This window comes from Pomacea canaliculata, linkage group LG13, assembly GCF_003073045.1.
Source record: "Pomacea canaliculata isolate SZHN2017 linkage group LG13, ASM307304v1, whole genome shotgun sequence".
Lineage (NCBI taxonomy): Eukaryota > Metazoa > Mollusca > Gastropoda > Architaenioglossa > Ampullariidae > Pomacea > Pomacea canaliculata.
Window position 1 is genome coordinate 597,401 of NC_037602.1, and position 20,916 is coordinate 618,316.

The 20,916-nt window shown below is 43.8% G+C and overlaps 2 protein-coding genes across 2 annotated transcripts; both read right to left on the minus strand.

The window, feature by feature from the left end:
• Window positions 1-16: 16 nt before the first annotated feature.
• On the minus strand, window positions 17-2,666 carry LOC112553690. The gene is made up of 4 exons (XM_025221075.1): window positions 2,623-2,666; window positions 1,991-2,143; window positions 1,383-1,431; window positions 17-747 (listed from the first exon to the last, which is right to left on the minus strand). Exons 2-4 carry the CDS (start codon window positions 2,105-2,107, stop codon window positions 341-343), a joined length of 573 nt encoding a protein of 190 aa, XP_025076860.1. The 5' UTR covers window positions 2,108-2,143; window positions 2,623-2,666; the 3' UTR covers window positions 17-340.
• Window positions 2,667-6,176: 3,510 nt separating this feature from the next.
• LOC112553689 lies at window positions 6,177-9,647 on the minus strand. Its single transcript, XM_025221074.1, has 4 exons — window positions 9,255-9,647; window positions 7,266-7,407; window positions 6,817-6,865; window positions 6,177-6,708 (listed from the first exon to the last, which is right to left on the minus strand). Exons 2-4 carry the CDS (start codon window positions 7,380-7,382, stop codon window positions 6,302-6,304), a joined length of 573 nt encoding a protein of 190 aa, XP_025076859.1. The 5' UTR covers window positions 7,383-7,407; window positions 9,255-9,647; the 3' UTR covers window positions 6,177-6,301.
• Between the last annotated feature and the right edge of the window lie 11,269 nt (window positions 9,648-20,916).

Here is a 20,916-nt window from a genome sequence, read left to right on the forward strand (position 1 = left end):
ACAACTCACAATCAACTAAATGACTGAGTATGTACTTATACTTGAGGACAAAGGCAACTTTAGATACGAAGATGTTTTGTAACAAGTCAGAGTTACACAGCAAAAGATCGACGGCCATGTTCTGCTGTTAGTAATTATTATGTGAGCTGTACATGACAGAAATAATCACTTTGTATCATCTATGTTACAGTCCGCTGGTGTCTCTGAGTTGGTTTAAAGTTTATACTCAATAAATCAAAAGAAAGACAACGAGGTGGATATCATTTTAACTTGTTACCGGCTTTCACCCCGTCTCTGCATTTCCGTTCATTGACATATTTACATGAAGACCACGTTGTCGTTAAGCCTCAGGAGTAACCAGAGTGATAGAGAGGAAGGAATGAACCCTACCCCAGTACATGCCCTCCATGGAGGTCTCCACCCAGAGTTGGTCGGCGGCCCGGACACGCACAGACACGCCTGACGACACGGAGGCTGCGTAGGTTGTGATCTCAGTCGTTCGGGATCTCACCAGAAGGTTGCCATTCATCTTTAGGTCAACCTGAAAGCCCTCGTTAGTGAAATCTGGGAACATCTGGAAGTTGATGACATAGACTCCCGAGTACTTGGCTGTGTACACTCCTGTCACGGGGTTGAAGCCATCTCCGAGGTCAAAGACTTCAGAGAAATGGATGGGAGCTTGTTTTGGCACGTTGGTCCGTCCATCACTGGTTATGGGCAGCTGACCGAGAAACGACGCCTTCCGTTCTGTAATAAAGAAAACATTTGCTTTGTTTTTAGCAGGACTTAGTAAACAGGAGTTGTCGTGCTCAAAGTAATGAGTGAATAAATAAGCATGCACGGAGTGAGTCTCTAAACATGTTTACACTACAAAAATATTGAATTCAGATGTTTTGAATTCACTATCATTTCAGTTTAACAATTACGGCGAAAAATTTAAACCTGGGCAAAAACGAAGGAATTCATCTTGTTACAATCAAGAAGTTTCTACTGTCCACAGTTCCTACCTCTCCCCTGAGGTAACTGCTCTCCAACATCGACAACGAGAACTACAGTGACAACTACAGTTAGACCTACACCGCCCACACAGCCGACACCTAGAATGCTCGAGAACACGTCTGTCCTTCTAAAGCTTCACTGAGGGCCAAGCAAAGACGATGATGCGAACTCTTCTGTATTGTACTCGTTCTTAGTTTTGTAAGCAATACATTTTTATCATCATACTCTGTTGAGTTGAGGACGTGCGACCAGAGAGTCTTCAGTAGGGTTTCCTTGCATGGATACATCGTTAGACCAATGGACGAGAATGGACACCAACGAATGTCTGTCCTACTTTCCAAATTCTTCTCCTCTCAAAGATTTTGAAAATAAAATATTCTTACCTATAGAATTTTCTAGTGCTGTGATTCTTGCCAGTAATGTTGTGACATCCTGGAACGTCCAGAAAAAAACATGACCACCATCTTGTGAAAAACATATATGTATATAGAAAAACGCATATACGATACACACAACTGCATACAGATGTACAAAAGTACATTGTCATTAAGAGAGTTCAGTTCTTGACCATACAAGTCATTATACATATATAACCTTACAAGTAATTATATAACCAGACAAGTCATTATATGACCATACAAGTCATTACATAACCAAACAAATAATTATATCACCATGCAAGTCATTATATCACCACACAACTCATTTAGTTTTGTATTTAAAGCTCAGACTGGGGAGCCTCCTGTGTCCAGTCAAGCGCCATCAGGAGAAGACAACTCAGGTTCCCTATTTGTAGCAGGTGACTGACTAGTCATTAAGTCCTGTGTGTTTACCTGATGCCCCTGCATCTCTACCTGACATGTCGCAAGTAAAATCTCATATTTGAAATACAAACCACGTGACTACAGGTGTTGGATATTATCGCACAGTGACAAAGATGTCAAACATCATCTACAGACAGTTGTTGCTTAAGGAAGGAAGAGTTGTTTACCTGCGAGAGATTGTTGACCACAACTTGCAGTGGGCTGACATCGTCTGACCGTTTGACGACGTCTGCTGCTACCACAACCGCCAATGTCAAGGTCACCATGAGTAGCAGCATCTTCATGTTGAGATCGCTCAGGATGGTGAGAGCTTATTGTTCCTGAGGAAGAGCGAATCACAATAATTATGAATTGACCACAACATACATAATTGTGAATTAACAGCAGCACATATAAGTATGGTCTGCTTTGCTGTAAAGTCTTGACAAGCCAGTAAAGCACTGGACACTGACGCCACTTCAGTCTACCGTAGAGGGAAGCTTCTCGTACAGCTGAGCTCAGTTCAATGTTCTAGAATCTCGAGAAGGTTTTTGTTTTTCCCAACATTATAAAGAACACATCGTGAGCTCTGCTTTCCTTGTGACCTGTGGGTCTGACACTGGATTAGGATGTAAATTGAAATAGAAGAATAAGTAGTTCTGCTCATCGTCGTCATCCTCACAAAGATCATCATCTTCTCCGCCTCTTGGATTTATACATTGTTATTTAAAAAACGGAAAATGTTATTTTTCGCTCTCCAGGCATTATCTCTACACGAAGCACAACACTAGGTAAAGGCAGAGATCACAACAAATGTTACCTTGAAGAAGGACAGGTTCTGAGGCAGGAACCAGTGTGGATGTCTCTATAAACTCAGCCTTGTATATATATATATACACGGTCGCTGCACGCATGCGCTCTCCATGCTGAGTTCTGGAGTAGTACCCATGAACTGGAGATACAGATAACTCCAAGATAGCCATGGATCGCCGGAGATGATTGATGGTTGGCTTACTGGATGGCTGGATGCTCTTGAATTCAAACGACCAAGTGATTACTGCACTAGAAAGCTCTCCCATCATGTTTCCTATAATTCTACCAAGCGTGACAGAGCATGCTGCCATGAATAACAGATAATTGCTTCTGTTCCCCCGATGCACCAGAGAAACCTATCATCGGTTATGTCTTTATTCATTACACAATCCAAGGCAGTCTTCTGGTGATAGTGACTCAGTGATGAACAAACATATTCTTCGACCTAGTTCTCAACCACTTCATTTTTATCAGTGTTGCTGGCCTTAACCATACAACTTGTAGTGTACTTTACCACCTTGTAGTGTACTTAACCACCTTGTAGTGTACTTTACTACCTTGTAATCTACTTTACCAAGTACTCTGGTGTCGACTTTATCGACATCCGCTGGAGTGATGTTACTGCCGCCTGTTTATTCTTGTGTTCGTCTGGTCAGTTCAGGTCAACGCCGAGGTTGTTATCGTCAATTTATTCGAAACACTTACGTGGGAAACTGTAAAATACTCTAGATGCTGTGAAGCATTGCTCTCCATTTCCCCTCTAAGCAATATTTTTGTCGTAGACAAAATGACAAATTATTGCGAAAATTTATGACAAATATTTGCCATTCTTTAGCCTCAGTAACTATCTAATTTGTCCTTCAACATTACCGTCCGTCCGTCCGTCCGTCCGTCCGTCCGTCCGTCCGTCCGTCCGTCCGTCCGTCCGTCCGTCTGTCTGTCTGTCTGTCTCCATTAGGGCATCTCTATTGAATTTTCACCGATATCCAACGGACACTCTCGGAAATAGTCCGAAACCGAGAGACAGGCTGAGAAGAGAGAATGAGAGATATTGAGAAAAACTAAAGAGAGAAACTAAACTAAACCAAAAGGCAAAACAAATAAATGAATAAACAACTCACAATCAACTAAATGACTGAGTATGGACAAAGACACCTTTAATTCTGAAGATGTTTTAGCAAGTCAGAGTTACACAGCAAAAGATCGACGGCCATGTTTTGCTGTTAGTAATTATTATGTGAGCTGTACATGACAGAAATAATCACTTTGTATCATCTATGTTATAGATCAGGGGTGGGCAACATACGGCCCGCGGGCCGGATCCGGCCGCGGACGGGATTTTGACTGGCCGCAGACTGTTTCTGGTCGTACATGATAATGTGGCCCGCGCCACATTCTGCCGCAATCTCCCACTACTAATTACTGCTTACTGCGAGAATAATAGTGACTGTTATTATTTTTTGGTTCTTTGTTTTCAGTTAGAATTAGATTTAGAAGTCGGCAAGAAAGCAGTATGTTTGTTGTGCAGTGAAAGTGTTGCCGTGATGAGAGAGTATGTTAGCCGCCATTATGCGACGAAACATGCAGGCTATGGCAGGCTAAGGCAGGCTATGACAGGACTTTATCAGCAGCGGAACGGCAAACAAGAGCAACAGAACTGGACAGAAAACTTGTAAAGCAGCAGAATGTATTCGTAAAAACCAAAGTAGCCCAGAAAGCTGCTATTCATGCCAGTTTGTGGTCGCATACAACATTGCCATGCACAGCAAATAGTTCAGAGATGGTGAATTTGTCAACAAGTGCATGCTCCATGTAGCTGATCAAGTCTGTCCACAGCAAAGAAAGAAGTTTGAAGAAGTCAGTTGGTCGAGAAGAACTGGGGTTCGCCACATTGAAGCAATTGGTGAAGACTGGACATCACAACTGAAAAGGCGGGTACCTTCATTTCAGCTGTTTTCCTTGGCATCGGATGAAAGCACTGACATCGATGACACTGCACAGTTGCTCATCTTTGTACGAGGCATTTCAGAAAACTTTGAAATCACAGAAGAATTGCTGTCAATGGAATCAATGAAAGACACTACTACCGGAGAAGATATTTTTAGATGTATGGAAAATGCCATGCATACAATGCAATTACCATGGCAGAAAATGGTCAGTAGTACTATGGATGGTTGTCCATCTTTGACAGGAAAGAAAGTTGGTCTACTGAAGAGATTGGGAGTTTTACATTAAACACGATTTATTCCTTGCATATGTAGATAAATACGCGATTAAGGTATTGATCCAGTAATCTGGCCCGCCAAGGACTTCATTTCCCCATATCCGGCCCGCCGACCGGAGAAGTTGCCCACCCCTGTTATAGATTGCTGGTGTCTCTGAGTTGGTTTAAAGCAGCGGTTCTCAACCTTTTACATGTGGCGACCCCCCTGACGAACACCGGTACGTCCGCGACCCCCTTAGCCAGCTAGGTCGGTGAAAGCGGGGGGGGGGGCAGCTTTAGCTAACCTCGAACGCCGCGTCGAGGAAATCAATGCAATTCAACAACGAAAGAACAAAGTTCGTATCTGCAAGAAGTATAACTGTTAATGAAATTTTACTAAAGCTAATAAATATTATTTTATTGGACACTCACTTTGATTAATGAGAAGGTTGAACCTGCTTGCTGTTGCATAAAGAAGCGAACCTGTGTGCGATGTTCGTACCCACTGCTATTCGCAGCTCAGCCTCTGCGTCCACACGATTTCTGTATTTCGACTTCAGTGCTGCCAATGCTGAAAATCCTTGCTCACACATATACGAAGTTGAAAATGGCAGCAGAACTTTCATTGCTTTCTCAGAAAGGAGAGGATATTCACCGTTGATGCTAATCCAGAATGTTGGCACTGGTGTTGTGTGGAAGACCATTTTCAGGGATTGGTCACTCGAAAGGTCGATGAGCTGCTCTTCTTCTTGCGTGTACAACCCGCTTGTGCTAGGATCAGCCAGAAATGGATTACGAATCCAATCGTATTTAGTCACATCAATTTCAGCGAAATAATGCTGAAACCTTTCTTGCAGTCCGTTTAGATGGGCAATAATACATTCTTCACCTGATCAAGATTCAAGTTGTCAGCCTTGCACTTACACAAGCACGGAAACATATCAAAAATATTTTCTTGGCGTATCTTTTGCGTCCACAACGAATTTTTCGGACGAAAGCATTCATCTTGTCAGTTGTTTGTAATATGGTGGTGTAATATAGGGGAGTCAGCGATGAGAGATTGGGGGAGAAAGAGGGCAAAAGGCGAGAGGAGGGAGATTGGAGGCTTAATTGTTTGAGAGGGGATTGTGTTTTGAGTTTTGGAAGTGAGAAGTCACTGCATGCCGAGACAGTGTACTTGAATAGGAAGAAAGATTTGGAGTTTGAGCCCCGCACCACTCGGGTTACACAATGTAAACTAATTCACTAATACCAGTATAAGAAACTTTTTTTAAAAAATGACCACCTTCGCGACCCCCTTGTAGGCACGTCGCGACCCCCCAGGGGGTCGCGACCCACAGGTTGAGAACCGCTGGTTTAAAGTTTATACTCGATAAATCAAAAGAAAGACAACGAGGTGGATATCATTTTAACTTGTTACCGGCTTGCACCCCATCTCTGCATTTCCGTCCATTGAAATATTTACCTGAAGACCATGGCGTCCTTAAGCCTCAGGAGTAACCAGAGTGATGGAGAGGAAGGAATGAACACTACCCCAGTAAATGCCCTCCCTGGAGGTCTCCACCCAGAGTTGATCGCCGGCCCGGACACGCACGGACACGCCTGACGACACGGAGGCTGCGTAGGTTGTGACCTCGGTGGTGCGGGATCTCACCAGAAGGTTGCCATTCATCTTCAGGTCAACCTGAAAGTCCTCGTTAGTGAAGTCTGGGTACATCTGGAAGTTGATGACATAGACTCCCGAGTACTTGGCTGTGTACACTCCTGTCACGGGGTTAAAGCCATCTCCGAGGTCAAAGACTTCAGAGAAATGGATGGGAACCTGATTTGGCACGTTGGTCCGTCCGTCAGTGGTTGTGGGCAGCTGACCGAGAAACGACGCCTTCCGTTCTGTAATAAAGAAAACATTTGCTGAGTACATTATACTCTTTGTTTTTAGCAGGACTTAGTAAACAAATTCTTCTTCTCTCAAAGATTTTGAAAATGAAATATTCTTACCTATAGAATTTTCTAGTGCTGTGATTCTTGCCAGTAATGTTGTGACATCCTGGAACGTCCAGAAAAAAACATGACCAACATCTTGTGAAAAACATATATGTATATAGAAAAACGCATCTACGATACACACAACTGCATACAGATGTACATAAGTACATTGTCAGTAAGAGAGTTCAGTTCTCTTGACCATACAAGTCATTATATAACCAGACTGGGGAACCTTCTGTGTCCAGTCAAGCGCCATGAGGAGAAGACAACTCAGGTTCCCTATTTATAGCAGGTGACTGACTAGTCATTAAGTCCTGTGTGTTTACCTGATGCCCCGGATCTCTACCTGACATGTCGCAAGTGAAATCTCATATTTGAATTACACTTGGCTACATGTGATATTATCGCACGTTGACAAAGATGTCAAACATCATCTACAGACAGAAGTAAGAGTTGTTTACCTGCGAGAGATTGTTGACCACAACTTGTAGTGGACTGACATCGTCTGACCGTTTGACGACATCTGCTGCTACCAGACCCGCCAGTGTCAAGGTCACGAAAGGTAAGATTACTTTCATAGTGATGGATGTATTTACTCTTTATCTGCCATTATGAAGAAAGACAAAAAACAATTTAAACAAAGAAAAAAATGAATGAAGTCATTAATGAAAGAAAGAAAAAAAGAAAGCCTATGTTTAACCCTCGGAAAACAAGTTTTTTTGTGTAGATAATTACAATCCAATAGAAGCAGTTGGCGGTATTTCGATGACAACCTGTTAAATGTGAGGAAGGGTGAAATGGGAGAAGGATGCACAAATGACAGACGCATAAAATGGCGGCGCAGGTGAGTGTCGTGCTTGCAGCTGGAGGTGTAGTGACAGTGTAGTGAGGAAATACATCGTTTGACTGTTCACTGTCCTGACCAGTGGACTACAGAGCTCAGTGTGTCTCTTAGTGTTCACACTTAGTGTTCACACAACACTTCTTTATTCTTGCTGCCTTCACCGTACTTAGCGGTCGTTCACACGAGTGGTTTGGGACACCGAGCTGGTGGTTGGAATGTGAACCGCGATAAATCCACGTTAGTGTTAAATCTTTCTTTCTCCCTCCCTCTCTCCCACAGACCTTTTGACGCAAGCGCCATCTTGAAACCAGAACGAGACTTCCTGTGCTGGTGGACTGGCTACCGAGACTAATCTCTGCATCAAATGGTCCGTGAAGCTGGACTTGGAATCCACTCCTCGTTCTCACATTTACGATTACTGAAGAACGAACACTTGGGAAAAACATTAGACGCATTTGGAAAAGCCATCACACAAGCCAAAACAGAGATTCTACTGGTGACATAACTTTTATTTGACAATTATGACAAGATTTACAACATACAAAGACAGATTCCAGCACCTGTACCTAGCACGCATGTGTAATAAATGTAAACATTGCAGTGTTTAGGTGGAAACATTCATAAAAAATAACAGATGAACGAAAAGTGTTCTTTCCATGGTGTATTTTATTCAGGGCCGCCGAGAGCCAGCCCGGGCCACGGGACAGACGACCTCTCCGGGCCCCTTGTACTTGTAATCGTAAATTATTTTCCCAGTAGATAATGTATGTTTACAATTCGAATCTCAATATCTACACTCAAACTCAACTTCTGCATGTGTAATGCTTGGGTGTTCTGTCCTTAGACCTTTCTTTAAAAGAAAAAGAAAAGGAGAAGAAAAAAAAAATCCACTGACCAAGGCCGGGCCCCCTTGACAGCGCGGGCCCGGTACACCAGACCCTGTCCCCCCCCCCCCTCTCGTCAGGCCTGATTTTATTTCTCTTGCTGTACACTGAGGTTAGTTGAATAAAGATAAAGAAATAAAACTATGCTCAGGTCTTCTGCGATCACTCCATCAGTCTCCATCAGGCGCCGTTTGAGTCTCGTTAAGCTCTCGGGCACGAGACACACGAGGCACACGACGGCTAGCTTTGAAAAGACTGAAGAGTTCCGGGTGAATAAGGTCCATACTTTTAGTCTTCCCGCCTACTAATTTCTTCATGTCCTCCTCTTTTTTTTTCTTTCTTCTCCTCCTCTTTCTCCATCATTACCATCATTCTTCTTTTCTTCCTCCTTTGCATAGTTTGTTCATTTTTTCCTTCGCCTGTACAATATTTCACAATTTTCTTTCTCCTTCCTTCTCTGTATAATATGTCATGATTTTCTTTCTTCTTTGTTTTTATAACGTGTCACAATTATCTTCCTCCTTCTTTGTCTTTCTAATAGGTTTTAATGTAAAAATGACTGAGGTTTTAAAACTTTATCGTCAGAGAATTCTGATTTAAGAAAAAAAACGCTCCGTTGCGGGGAAGCAATACCTGCATGGCTGTACTTGCCAAAGACAGACTTTTGTAACTAAGAATAAAGAAATATGAAAAAGCTAAAATCTTTTCCAAAGTAAGCTTACCTTTATGATGCACAGGTGTCCGGGAGGCGAGTTCGAGGAGGAATGAATGGTTTCTGCTGGAGCTGTATTATATAGGGCTACTCACTTACTGTGCCCCAGCTCGGAGAGTGTACCAGGGAACTGGAGGTATGCACGAGTACCCTGGAGGCAACAGAAGGGTCCTTAAACTGAGGACTATCTGGATTGATAATAAGTGGGACCCCTGACAGTCGGAACAAGCGGGAAGTCTGTTATCTAACTTCCCTCCAGTGTTCATGAGATACTTTGAAGCTAAAAAGTAGTCCGGTGTGTAAATAAACACTAATAACACTTGTTGTTTCACCTTTCTAACATACTGTCTACAAAGGTATAGTCACAGAAAATTGTTGACGTGTTTACAAGATGGCGCTGACGCCGTGACTTTGAAAGGGTAAACGTTTACTTTTGTGATGAGCCATGGAAATGTGATTTGGCATCAAACATCTGAGTTTAAAAATGGACTTGGCAGCCGAGGTTTGCACTTGTCTCGTTATCAGCAATAGGCACTTAGCGGTCAGTTTGAAATCCCATTTCTTTCTCTCGTGAAACCCTTCATCAAGGACTATTTTATTCTAGAAAGCTGTCTCTCAAATACTTGGTTGTCCGTCTGCGCAAACACATTCCTGTGAAACTCGTGTCGGCAGGTATTTCACAACCAAGATGGCGAATGAGGCGCCGATGTTTGTGTAGATGTCTCACTCTCACAGTGTCAGTCTATTTATCAGATGAAAGAAGAGTGCGGATGATGACAAAATGTTTTCATGTTTGTGCAGCTGCTACATAAAAGGCGATCAAGTTGACATACCGCCATCACCTAGAGGCTGAGGATGCCGCCATGATCACAGGTCAAGGTCGACAGTGTCACTGCGCATGCGCAAGTGTACTAGTCTTGCAGTGACATCATTGCTGTAATTAAATAAAGTCTGTTCGACTCTGGCACATTAAGTTTCTGTACACAGTACATCAAGTGACAGTACACATACTGAAACGTTATCGAGAGAATAACGGTTTGTGTCCGATGACTCAGTCTTGCTTTAGAAGATCGGTTGCCGCTGCCAATATTAGGAAAACAATACATTACATACATTCCATATATACAATACAATTTTATCAATCCACAAGATCAATTATAGGTACTGCTCACATGCTAGTAGTATAATGACTACGGTGGATGACAAGAAGACTTCGTGTATTTGCCACGTGGTCGTTCATTAGGAATGTCACTTGACGATGGTCGCAGCTCATTTGACAAACACTCATCACACTCACGCCCACACTTGCAGAAGCTGCTGCTCGTCCTGTGGGCTATACACGCCACTAGTGGGTGGAATGCACAATCAGTTCAGAGTGAAATCTTTCTGGTGTTTCTCGCTAAGCCACTGCTGCTGCACCACTACGCCAAGGGCCACGTGTCAACACATCGTTGGAGGTTTTAAGCAGAATCCAAAGGTTTTTTAAGAGTATGGTGATTGCATCACATAAGTACTGTTTACACTGTGACCTATTAGCCTCTAGTGTATAGTGAATAGATCACATAAGTATTGTTTACATCTTAAAATACTTACTTCAAGCCTTTAAATGTTGTTTGTTTAGGAGGCCGCACGTACGAGCGTCACCAGCAACTGAATGACAGCGCGCGCCCTGGTCACACGAGCTATGCACTCGATCTAATAATAATCACCAATATTTTCTATAAAATTTAAAAAAGCTATACTCGTAGAATATAAGAGACAAAATATAAAAGATAAAAGACTTCTATCAGCGCCAAAATTAACAAAGCATTAAGCTTTAATCTCATTGTGAACAATGTCTGGGAAAGAAAGAAAAAAGAGAGAGCACAGGTGACATGTGATCGTCTGTCACGACGATTTTCATCAGACAAACAAACCAAGAAAATGAGCAGAAATCTGACATTACAGTAAGAAACATTTTGGTTGGAAGCCTACCTTGAACAACACTTACATCGAGATATCACCGCAAACTTGCTTGGCTTCGCGTAAATGACCTCGTGACTTTTGCTTGGATCGCGTGAGGACGCAGGTGATAAAAAGGTGAGCAGCTTGGTATAAAGAAGTCAACTTTAGCTGTTAGATCCTTCCCGACATGCGTTACAGTCAGTTGTGAGTCCGAAATGTCACTGTGAGAAAGCTGAGGGTCATTATATTGAGACGAAGTGTTTTTCTCACAGCCCGGTCTGTGGTGATGTGCACGGAGCAGCCGAGTGTTTTAATGTTGAGACTGACAGAAGTCGGGTGAACTGGCTTTTCTGTTCTGTACTATCTTGTCCACTAAGGTGTCGAGGGCCAGTAAGCTGTGTGTCTGTTAGTCACATCAAGGACAATGAGAAGGTTCCTCCTGACATCGCTTGACACAGTCGTGACGTCACAGGACGCCATCTTGACCTCCCTCTCGCGCGAGTAGCATGCTGACCACATGTCTGTACCGTTGTTTTGTCAAGTATCAACTCAGCAAAATTACAAAAGACGATTAGGGTGGGGGTTTCAGTTTACACAAGTTTGAAATAATTAGTTAAATAATTATCTCACAGGTGAGCGACAACTAGAAAGACACTACCGCCTGCAGTCTCGGCTACTGTACACTCCCTTGTCACGGTAAGTTCAAACCATACACAAGCAGTCCCTGCTAATTCTGCCGTTAGAACTTTTTTTTTTTTTAAACCTGATTGTGACAGCATCTGTGACATTTATAGTAGCAGACAACAGTGGGGCTGTTAAAACCACTTTCATCGGCGAAGAACAAGTAGCAATCCGTTCACCATGCTGTTTGGACCATCCACCACATGGTCGTACTTTAAGATTCACTTTAAATTGCCAATAATCTGTATTCCTTCTTCTGTTGACATTGATTCTGAGGTTGAAATCTTGTTTTATCACTCCATCTAACCAAACATCGTATGTCTTACTCGGGGAATGTGTGGGATGATTATAGTCTATAGCTATTACTCAGCCGGTAAGGCAATACAGTACTAGCAGCCCTCAATACAAGAACCCAGTGAATTATTCTAAGCTTTACAAACAAAATCTCGATAAAATATTCTCAACCTTAGACACAAACTAATCAATTGTTTTTAATCATAAACAGAAGAATTCTGTGAATTACTCTCAGTTTAACACTCAGGAAACTAATGAACGCTTCTAAAGTGGGAAGGTGAGAGGATTCATACATGACTGGAGAATTTTTAATAAACATGATCGGCAGCTCGTTCTGATAACAAAATTAAAGAAGGAGAAAGTTAACTGGACCACAGACATACATTGACCGTAAGGAAAGCCACAGAGAGAGAGAGAGATAATGACTAAACAGAGGAATGGTCCCGAATGGACACATGAAGAACTACTCACCATGTTGGATGGTTTGATGTCAGATGGCAGGCCACATCATGAAGCCCAACACCTCCAGTCTCAACACTCAGGCTACGACTCAGTCAACCTACTTCGTGCCGTGGGATAACCCTGACAATATCATTTCCAGACAGGTAAAACGAATAAATCTTTGTAAATAGCGAGGAGAGTAAGGCTCGAGGAAATAAGCGATGGGTAAATTAGATGAAGGGTGAAGAGTGTCAGCAACTGGCACAAACGTGTACAACACACAGACGAACACTCAGTCACTCACGTGTGGTCTGTCTTTCAACAAACAACTCAACGTCTGCACGTGGGCTCCCGTCTGTACTCTCATCCCCCCCCAAAAAAAAAAAACAACCTTAGCTTGGTCTTATTCCAACTTTGGTGATTTTTTCTTTTCCTTTTCATATAATTTTGTTATATATTTTTCATACTCCAGGTGCCTGATATAACACACATCAATAACCAAAGAATAACACATCTCCACTACTCAACATAAACTTTTTTCAGCCTACTACAATAAACAATCCTCTCTCACACACTCACTCCACTCTAAACAACATTCAGCACGTGGATGTCTCTCGTCTGCCGGACTCGCAAACTATTCGAAGGCCTGGGTCGCCATCACATGTCCAGGATCCTGTTTGTCGCCAGTGCCCTGATGACCGAGGATCGGTCCTGTCCCCAAGGGAGGGTGGCTGACTTTAGTCAACCTTTGGATGTGCACTCGACATCTTTGTTCAGTATGAACACTTTGTTGACACTCCTCCACCAGAGCATTTTCTGTGGCGAACATTCCTCGCAAAGAAATCCCCATTTCACTTTACGACTTTCACATGATTCCAAGCAGGATTCCAGGTGTTGTCACAGGTGGGGAAACGCTCCCCCTCCTGCTCTGACGCCTCGGTGGGGACGCCCCCTACTCTCCTGTCGTTACCTGGCAACAGGATGCTGCTCCCTACACAATTCCTAAACATTATTTTCACCTTTAGTCTCTTTACATACTTTGCTTTTCATTCACGCATGTTCCATACCACTGTAATTAACCAAAGTTAATTACTGAACGTTAATTAGCAGGATTCTATACTAGTGTTCACGCGCTAGCAAACTCGATAGGAGAGGAGGGACTCACGTGACCACTACTCGCACACGTGCTCACGCTCTCTTTCACTGGCACACACTGCACACTAATACACGCTAACACACACTGGGACACACACTCTGACACATTACACGCTAACACACACTAATGCACGCTAACACACACTGAGACACGCTCTCTGACACACTGCACACTAATGCACGCTAACACACACTACACACTAATGCACGCTAACACACACTACACACTAATGCACGCTAACACAGTCGTTTCTGCAGTTTCCACTGTCCGTCCACCTGGATGTCAATGTGGATGTTTGTACGTTAGTGATATCGTTTTTTATGCTTTAACTTCTACAAGTAGAGCTGCAGGTATTGGCTGAAACAAAACAAGTCGCTTGTCTCTTTCGTTGTCATGGATACAGACGACATTCGGTCAGGAGCGGTGGTCGTCTGCCTGATGGCGCTCCTGTTGGTCGTCGGCGTGCCGGCAAATCATCAGCGCCGTCGTCTTCCACAAGCTCGGCCTCCACCAGCGGATCAACGTCTGTCTCCTCGTCCTCGCCCTCGTCGACCTGGTCGTTGTCGTCTCTGAATTCCTCATCAACGGCGAGACTCTGCTGAGGGACTGCTGCCATCTCCACTCTTGGCTTTTCAGCACTTATTTTGTTGGTAAACAGAAGATGATGTATACACAATATGCCGACCATAGCATAAATCGACATGGAATCGTTGCCAGGTATTTTGCTGTATCTTTACTTTTGAAATAATCAAATAACACACATCGATCATTTCATGGACGTGTGTGTCGCTACCTGGCGATGAAAATAAGATGACGGCCATGATGCGAGTCAGTAGGGCGAGTGGGGCTGATGCTTAGTCCTGACCTCCATCAGCAACTGCAACTTGTGTAATTAGTGTGTGAAGGACCAGACCCAACAATGACCGAGCGAGAGAGCGAGAGAGCTGTGTGACTCAGACATCTTGATTCACACACGCTACTCTGTCGAAGGGACCTGTGTGTAAATGTAGCATTAGGCGTACATAATTAATGTCAGAAATTAGTGTACTCTGTGTGTGTACCACAGTCAGGTGTTCACTTCCATGTATGTTTCGCTGTGGGCGCCGCCACCCCCAGAGCTTTGCTGGTTACCTGCCTGTTTCTTCTTTTGTCTGAGACAGAAGCAACAGTGTGCCTTCGGTGTTTTGTCCCTTGTCAAAAGAATATGCGGTCTTTGTGTGTTTTATGAGATATCTGTGGGTGTGAGTGAAAGAGAAACCTGCTGTCTGTTTTTGTGTCTCTCTAGGCTTCAACGGCTTCCTGTGGGCCTCGCAGTTCCTGTCGGCGGTGATCGCCAGTGAGCGGTGTTTCTGTGTCGTCAGTCCCTTCCACGCCAAGAGGCTGCTCAAGACGTCCACCATGGCCGCCATCATCGTCGTCACCAGCGCGGTTGTCGTTGCAGGCATGTTCACTATCGTTGGTCTCAAGCACACCATCGTCTCAGTCTTCGATCCGGCCACGAACGTCACCGAGTACATTGTCTACGTCACAGAGTAAGAACCTCACCCTACCTGTAAACAGCCTCCGGTGTCTTTGCCTCTACGAGAGAGAGGGATACTAGTTGGTGATGAAATGTTTGGCACTTGTCACTCTCATTACCAGTCATTATCAGCAAAAATATCTTTGATGTTACTAACAGAAATCGCAACAGTCGAGAAAATTGTCAGTCGCTCACTCATTAATAGTTCAACTCACCACCCACAGAATGAATACACAGACAGTGTGGCAGCTCAGGTGTAAACAAAGGCTACAGGTATATCTCGCCAATCTCTTTTCCTCTATGAAGGTTTTTAAAGCGAATTGTTGTGTGGGATGGCGAAGCATGAACGTTGTTACCCATTTCTCGACAGCTTGAAAACATTGTACTTTCCAAACCATTTCAAAAGTCCATGTTTCGTAAATGTTTTTATTGACAAGCAATGACACTTTGGCTAGAAATGTGTTTGTTGTTGACGATAAGGCAGTTACGACTAGAGCAATAGCAAGACTAGAGTTGGGCATCTGTTGGCTACTGGCTCCAAGTCTTGTCTATATCTTCAGACGTGCGCTGGTTCTAGCGTTGAAAATTGTAATATGAGGATATTCTTTTGATTTTCTTTATTGTAGTACCCTTTCCAAACTGTACTGAACGATTATCGTATTCGTTCACATTGTACGACATTCCTAACTCATGCCATTTTTTTTGTTGACACTCGAAACCTTCACCTTCTGAAGATGGGAGACAATAAGTGAAAGCTGTGGCAATATTTTTCAATTTGGTTTCCATGTTTGCATTTTTCCATCCAATGTAATTAGAAAGTAACAACGGAGTGTGTGCAACCTAAGTGTAAACACTGGCCGGCCTGTTGTCAGGACTGCTGTCAAAACATGGTACAAATGTCACACCTCTTGTATTTCTCTGCTGCTCAGCAAAGTCGATTAATTTCCCAGTTTTCCTCAGGCATGTGACACTGGCTAAGGTTGTTATCTGTCAGATCATCGCAAGCTTGCACTCCTACCTTTCAGCCTTTGACGACATCACACCCTGACCGTTTAACGGTTTGTGGATTCGTCTGCTGCATTGACGAGGATGCTCTGAGAAAATAAACTGTTGGTTAAAACAGGCGTTGGGGTTTGTTTGTTTTTGAGATAAAGACTTTCTCTCTCTCCCTCTCCGTCTCTTTCTGTCTTCATCACAAGCACGAACGTCCTCGTACTTCAGTTATTTTCCATCTTCTTTCCGCTCCTTAGACCTCGAGTACAACACTCGCTGTAGTATTTCATTGCGAGAGACCGTCGTGTTTCTACGGACTTCGTGTGTTCGAATGTATGTAAGAATGAGCTACGTTCAGAGGATTCGGTTTTAGAAAACTTTTGTCCAAACTACTAATTCAAAAACGAAAAGGATAGAAATATTCCAGCTTGTCGGAAATGATCTGTTTTGTAGTACAGCAGCCAAACACTGAAACTGTTTGTTGTAAAAGCTGAAGGCCAGATGCCTGACAGCATCACTGTCACGTGACTGCCAGGTATTACCAGAACAATCGACACGTCATTGACGCCATCGACTCGCTGCTGTACGGCACAGCTCTGCCCGCCATATTTCTCGTTCGTTCTCTTCGTCACATCGATCGTCCCTGCGCGGTCTTCCGTTCTGCTTTTAGCCCACCGCTCCTCCCTGACGGCAACATCGTCACCAGCCTCGACTGTCGCTCTCGCCAGAGAGCGCGTCTATCCAGGCGAGAGGTCGCGGTCACCGGATGCTGCTCGGCAGTAATGTGCTGGTGTTGCGTCTGTACATCGCCAGCGCTGATTGTCTACGTCACTTCCTTCATCGTGCCGGATCTGAGCTTCAACGGCAGTACTACAACCTCAATCTTGATGTGGTCACTGATAGCGGTTTCCGTCACCTCAGCTGCTCGTTAATTTTCTTCGTCTACATCATCATCGCTCAAGATTTCGTCACACACTTCGCACTCACCTGCCTGCACAGCGACACGTGGCCAGTCGCCGGGACTAACAAGCTAGTGTCTCGGGCTTGGTGTTGTAGCAATAACAGCTACATATTGTTGACAACTTTCGTCAGCCTGCTTTCTCCTGAAACAATTTATTGTCCTCACGCACTTTAGTGGTCAGTCCCAAATGTGCTTCACGCGGACTAGTAGTATTGACAGCATGTATAGCTGACACATGTCATAGTAGGTAAGAAAATTTAAACTACACCCTGTACAACATTTCAGACTGCATGGGTCGTGCGTGCATTGTATAGCACGATGTTCTTCCTCTGCTTTCTTCTTGTCTTCTGAGTGATCAGCTGTCATGTTGGTCCTTCCGTGCAATTTGTGCACGTGATGTTTGAGTAGGTAGGTAGTGGCGCATACCTTGTGTGTGTCGCTCGCTGTCTCTAGTCGGTGTAGTGTGTAAGTACACTTTATAAAGCTTACGAACAAGCTACTGTCGCCTACGCCATACCACGTTGAACACACCGGTTGCTCTCGTCGATCACCAAGTTAAGCAAGTCGCCCAGTTAGTACTTGGATGGGTGACCGCCTGGAACACTGGTGCTGTAGGCAAAAACATTTTTTTGATTGATTTTAAAATTTTATTTCTTACTTTTCTGTTCACTGTCATCAGCTTGTCATTGTGTGTCATCTTCCTTTCCAAGCATTTCTACTTTTAGTCATTGTGCACAGACATGTCAACTTTTCTCTCTATCCGTTCTGTTTACTGTACACTGCAACGTCACCTCATCTAGCGCACAAAGCAATCGTCTTCAAACTGTTTCTATGATGGCAGACAAGCGCAGCATGTGGTATTTGTAACCAGTTCTTGTATTGTGGGCATTGGATTTTACAACCTTTTACTCAGTCTTTTGAAGAATTCTTGAAGAAATATTTGTGTAATACACCACTATATTTGGGTTTATTCTTACTCGCTTCATCAGTGCACTTAGTTCGTGTTTTTTTACGTGCCATCAGTTTCTGAAGTTTATGATTCAAGATTCTTTATTCTTTCAGCTTTCAAGGGTATTGAGATACTCAATATTCTATATATATTTACACGTGTTACTTTATCTTTATATGCAATCTCTCTTGCTCACATCTAACACACATTCACTGTCAGTTTGTAACAGTTAATACATTAAAAGCTCATTTTTTGCCTCACTCACTTGTTCTTTACTCTTCTAGCCCTTTTTCTTTCTTTTTTTTTTTTTCTTTTTTTCTTTTTTTTTTTTTTTTGTTTTGTTTTGTTTCAGAGAATAATATAAGCTTGTAGTATATTTTTAGGTTTGCTCTGTGTGCGGACACAGTGTGTGCATGAATGTGACATTTGCTGAGTGTGACCGTGCCACCACCACACACCACACAAATATTTTGTTGAAATCCTACATCAGAACTTGCCTGTTGTAGTGGCCACACAGTTCAAAGGGCTCAGAAACTACACCACTACCTCCCGCATCGTGGGATTTCCCATCACTACGTCACCAGCAGTGGGCTGTCCACCACCCCACTTGTCGTGTTGGAGAGATGTCCTTAGCAAGTCTGCAAGAGATTATGAGCTATCACAAGTAATAGCAAACATCAGTGAAATCTAAAGACACCCTCATATAAACACCAGCAACCCTTGGCAACAGCGACTTGTCTTGTTGAACCACTCGACAGACGAACTGCCGATAAAATGACGGGCGAGAAGGAATGTAAACAAGCCTCGATACGAGGTCAGAGAAAAATGAACTTCCGCTGACCTCCGATTGAAGTATTTCTCGAGGTTACCTGCATTCACCGACCTTTCGCAGAATGGTTAAACCAGGAACTTGTATGACTAGCTGCTGCAGACGGACTTTTCCCAGGGTAACGACTAAAATTAGGCAAAGCTTCCGTTTAAGTCACATTCATTGTTTTAGGTCGCGACTCACCGCAGAGAACTCGTAAGAGACTCAGCGCGTCTCGGCAGACAGACCCACGGTGTACAGTGTGTGTCGAGCTGACCGTGGAGAGCAGTGGCGACAAGCTGCACTTGTCGGACTTGTGCCGAAGCTCAACTACCCCAGAGTGCAGTACCTTACACACGTCATCGCTCACTCGGCCACCACGATGACAGCCACTCGCTGCAGACCCACGACACGACATTCCCATCCAACACTGAGCGTAGACCACAACAAAGGCGACATGAACGTACGACAGCAACGTTGTTCACCTGCAGACAAGAATGTTTTAAGTATATCCATACACTCACCCACAAAAGAAAAATAACTCCCCCCCCCACTCCAAGGTAAGAGAGAGCAATAGGTATCACCACTAAGGCCTTCAATCTCAGTCGGCACATGAAGGGGACTGTCTGGTGGGACTAGTGGCGGACAAAATGAAAATGCGAGATTTACAAAACAAAGAGAGAAAAGCATACAGACAAGTTTCACTAGGTGGCCTCATCAAAACTCCTCGCCCCGCGCGTGCTACACCGTCACACACCACACAGCCGCTGACACAGTCTGCAGTGTCGGGTAGTCACTGTAAGTATCAGTGATCAGTGTCACTGGTGGCACTGTCATTCCTGGTCAACTCGCCCGGTGAATACAGCTCTCAACATCTGTTTCCAAGCGAGGTCAGCAGTAACAGTCTCCTTCCTGTCGCACAGGGCAGCTGCACTAAAGATGTCACCGAGGTTGGTGTGGCCATGATGCTGGAACTAGTGGGACGTAGTCTTCAGTAGCTGCTTGGGGTGGGGGCTACCTTGAAAAAGTTGGGCGGAGAAAAAAATTACATACCTGCGGACGGAGTCTCGTCGATACATCGAACGCTCAACTGCACATGCACGACAGAGAGGTCCTCTACCATCCTTTCTCAGGAAGAGAAGAACCTGTACTTCTGCACAACAATTCTGATTCACGCTTTCAGTCACATAGCAAATGTATTATATTCAAAATACGATCCTAGAAACAATTAATATTCCTTACACGTTGCACATAGCTCTTCTTTTATTGCGAGTTCTGACCGATGATATAATTTCTTATTTGCCGTAGAGGCCTGAGTTAACTCATCACTGCGATGACCTCCTTTTTCAAGCCAAGGTTTCGTGAGATCTAAAAACTAAGGCCAAAACTTCTGACTAATGTTCAAAATCCACGAACCCTATCAGTATTGTCAGTTTATACTAAGTGTTTTGTGTTGGGCTCTGTTAATGCTTGAGTCAAAACGTACAATTGGTGTTACTCAGTGAGGGAGAGCTTCTACCCAAACAAAGACTTCATCACTTGCTTTCCAGGGCTGTCCAAGTCGCGCATTCCTATCATCTCTACTTCTCTACGCAGCGCTGACTTGTTGATTCTGTACTCCACTACAAGACATCTCTCGCTGTCTCAATAATACCATATAGGCGCTCTGGTATCTTTGTTCTCAAGCAAATACCCTCGTACATTGATCAATACTCTCTTCCCCTAACCGAACTTTCTTGTTCTCGATGCATGTCGATACACTGCTTTGCACAATCCGTGGTGATACAACTCACAGCGTGTGGAGGTATTTCCTCGTGTAGATCGCATGTACAGTAATGGGTTACTTAAAGTCTGTACACTCAGCTCATTACGGGTGAATTTCTCTCTCCGTTTAGATTCTTGTTCTCCGCTCGTGCAGGATGATGA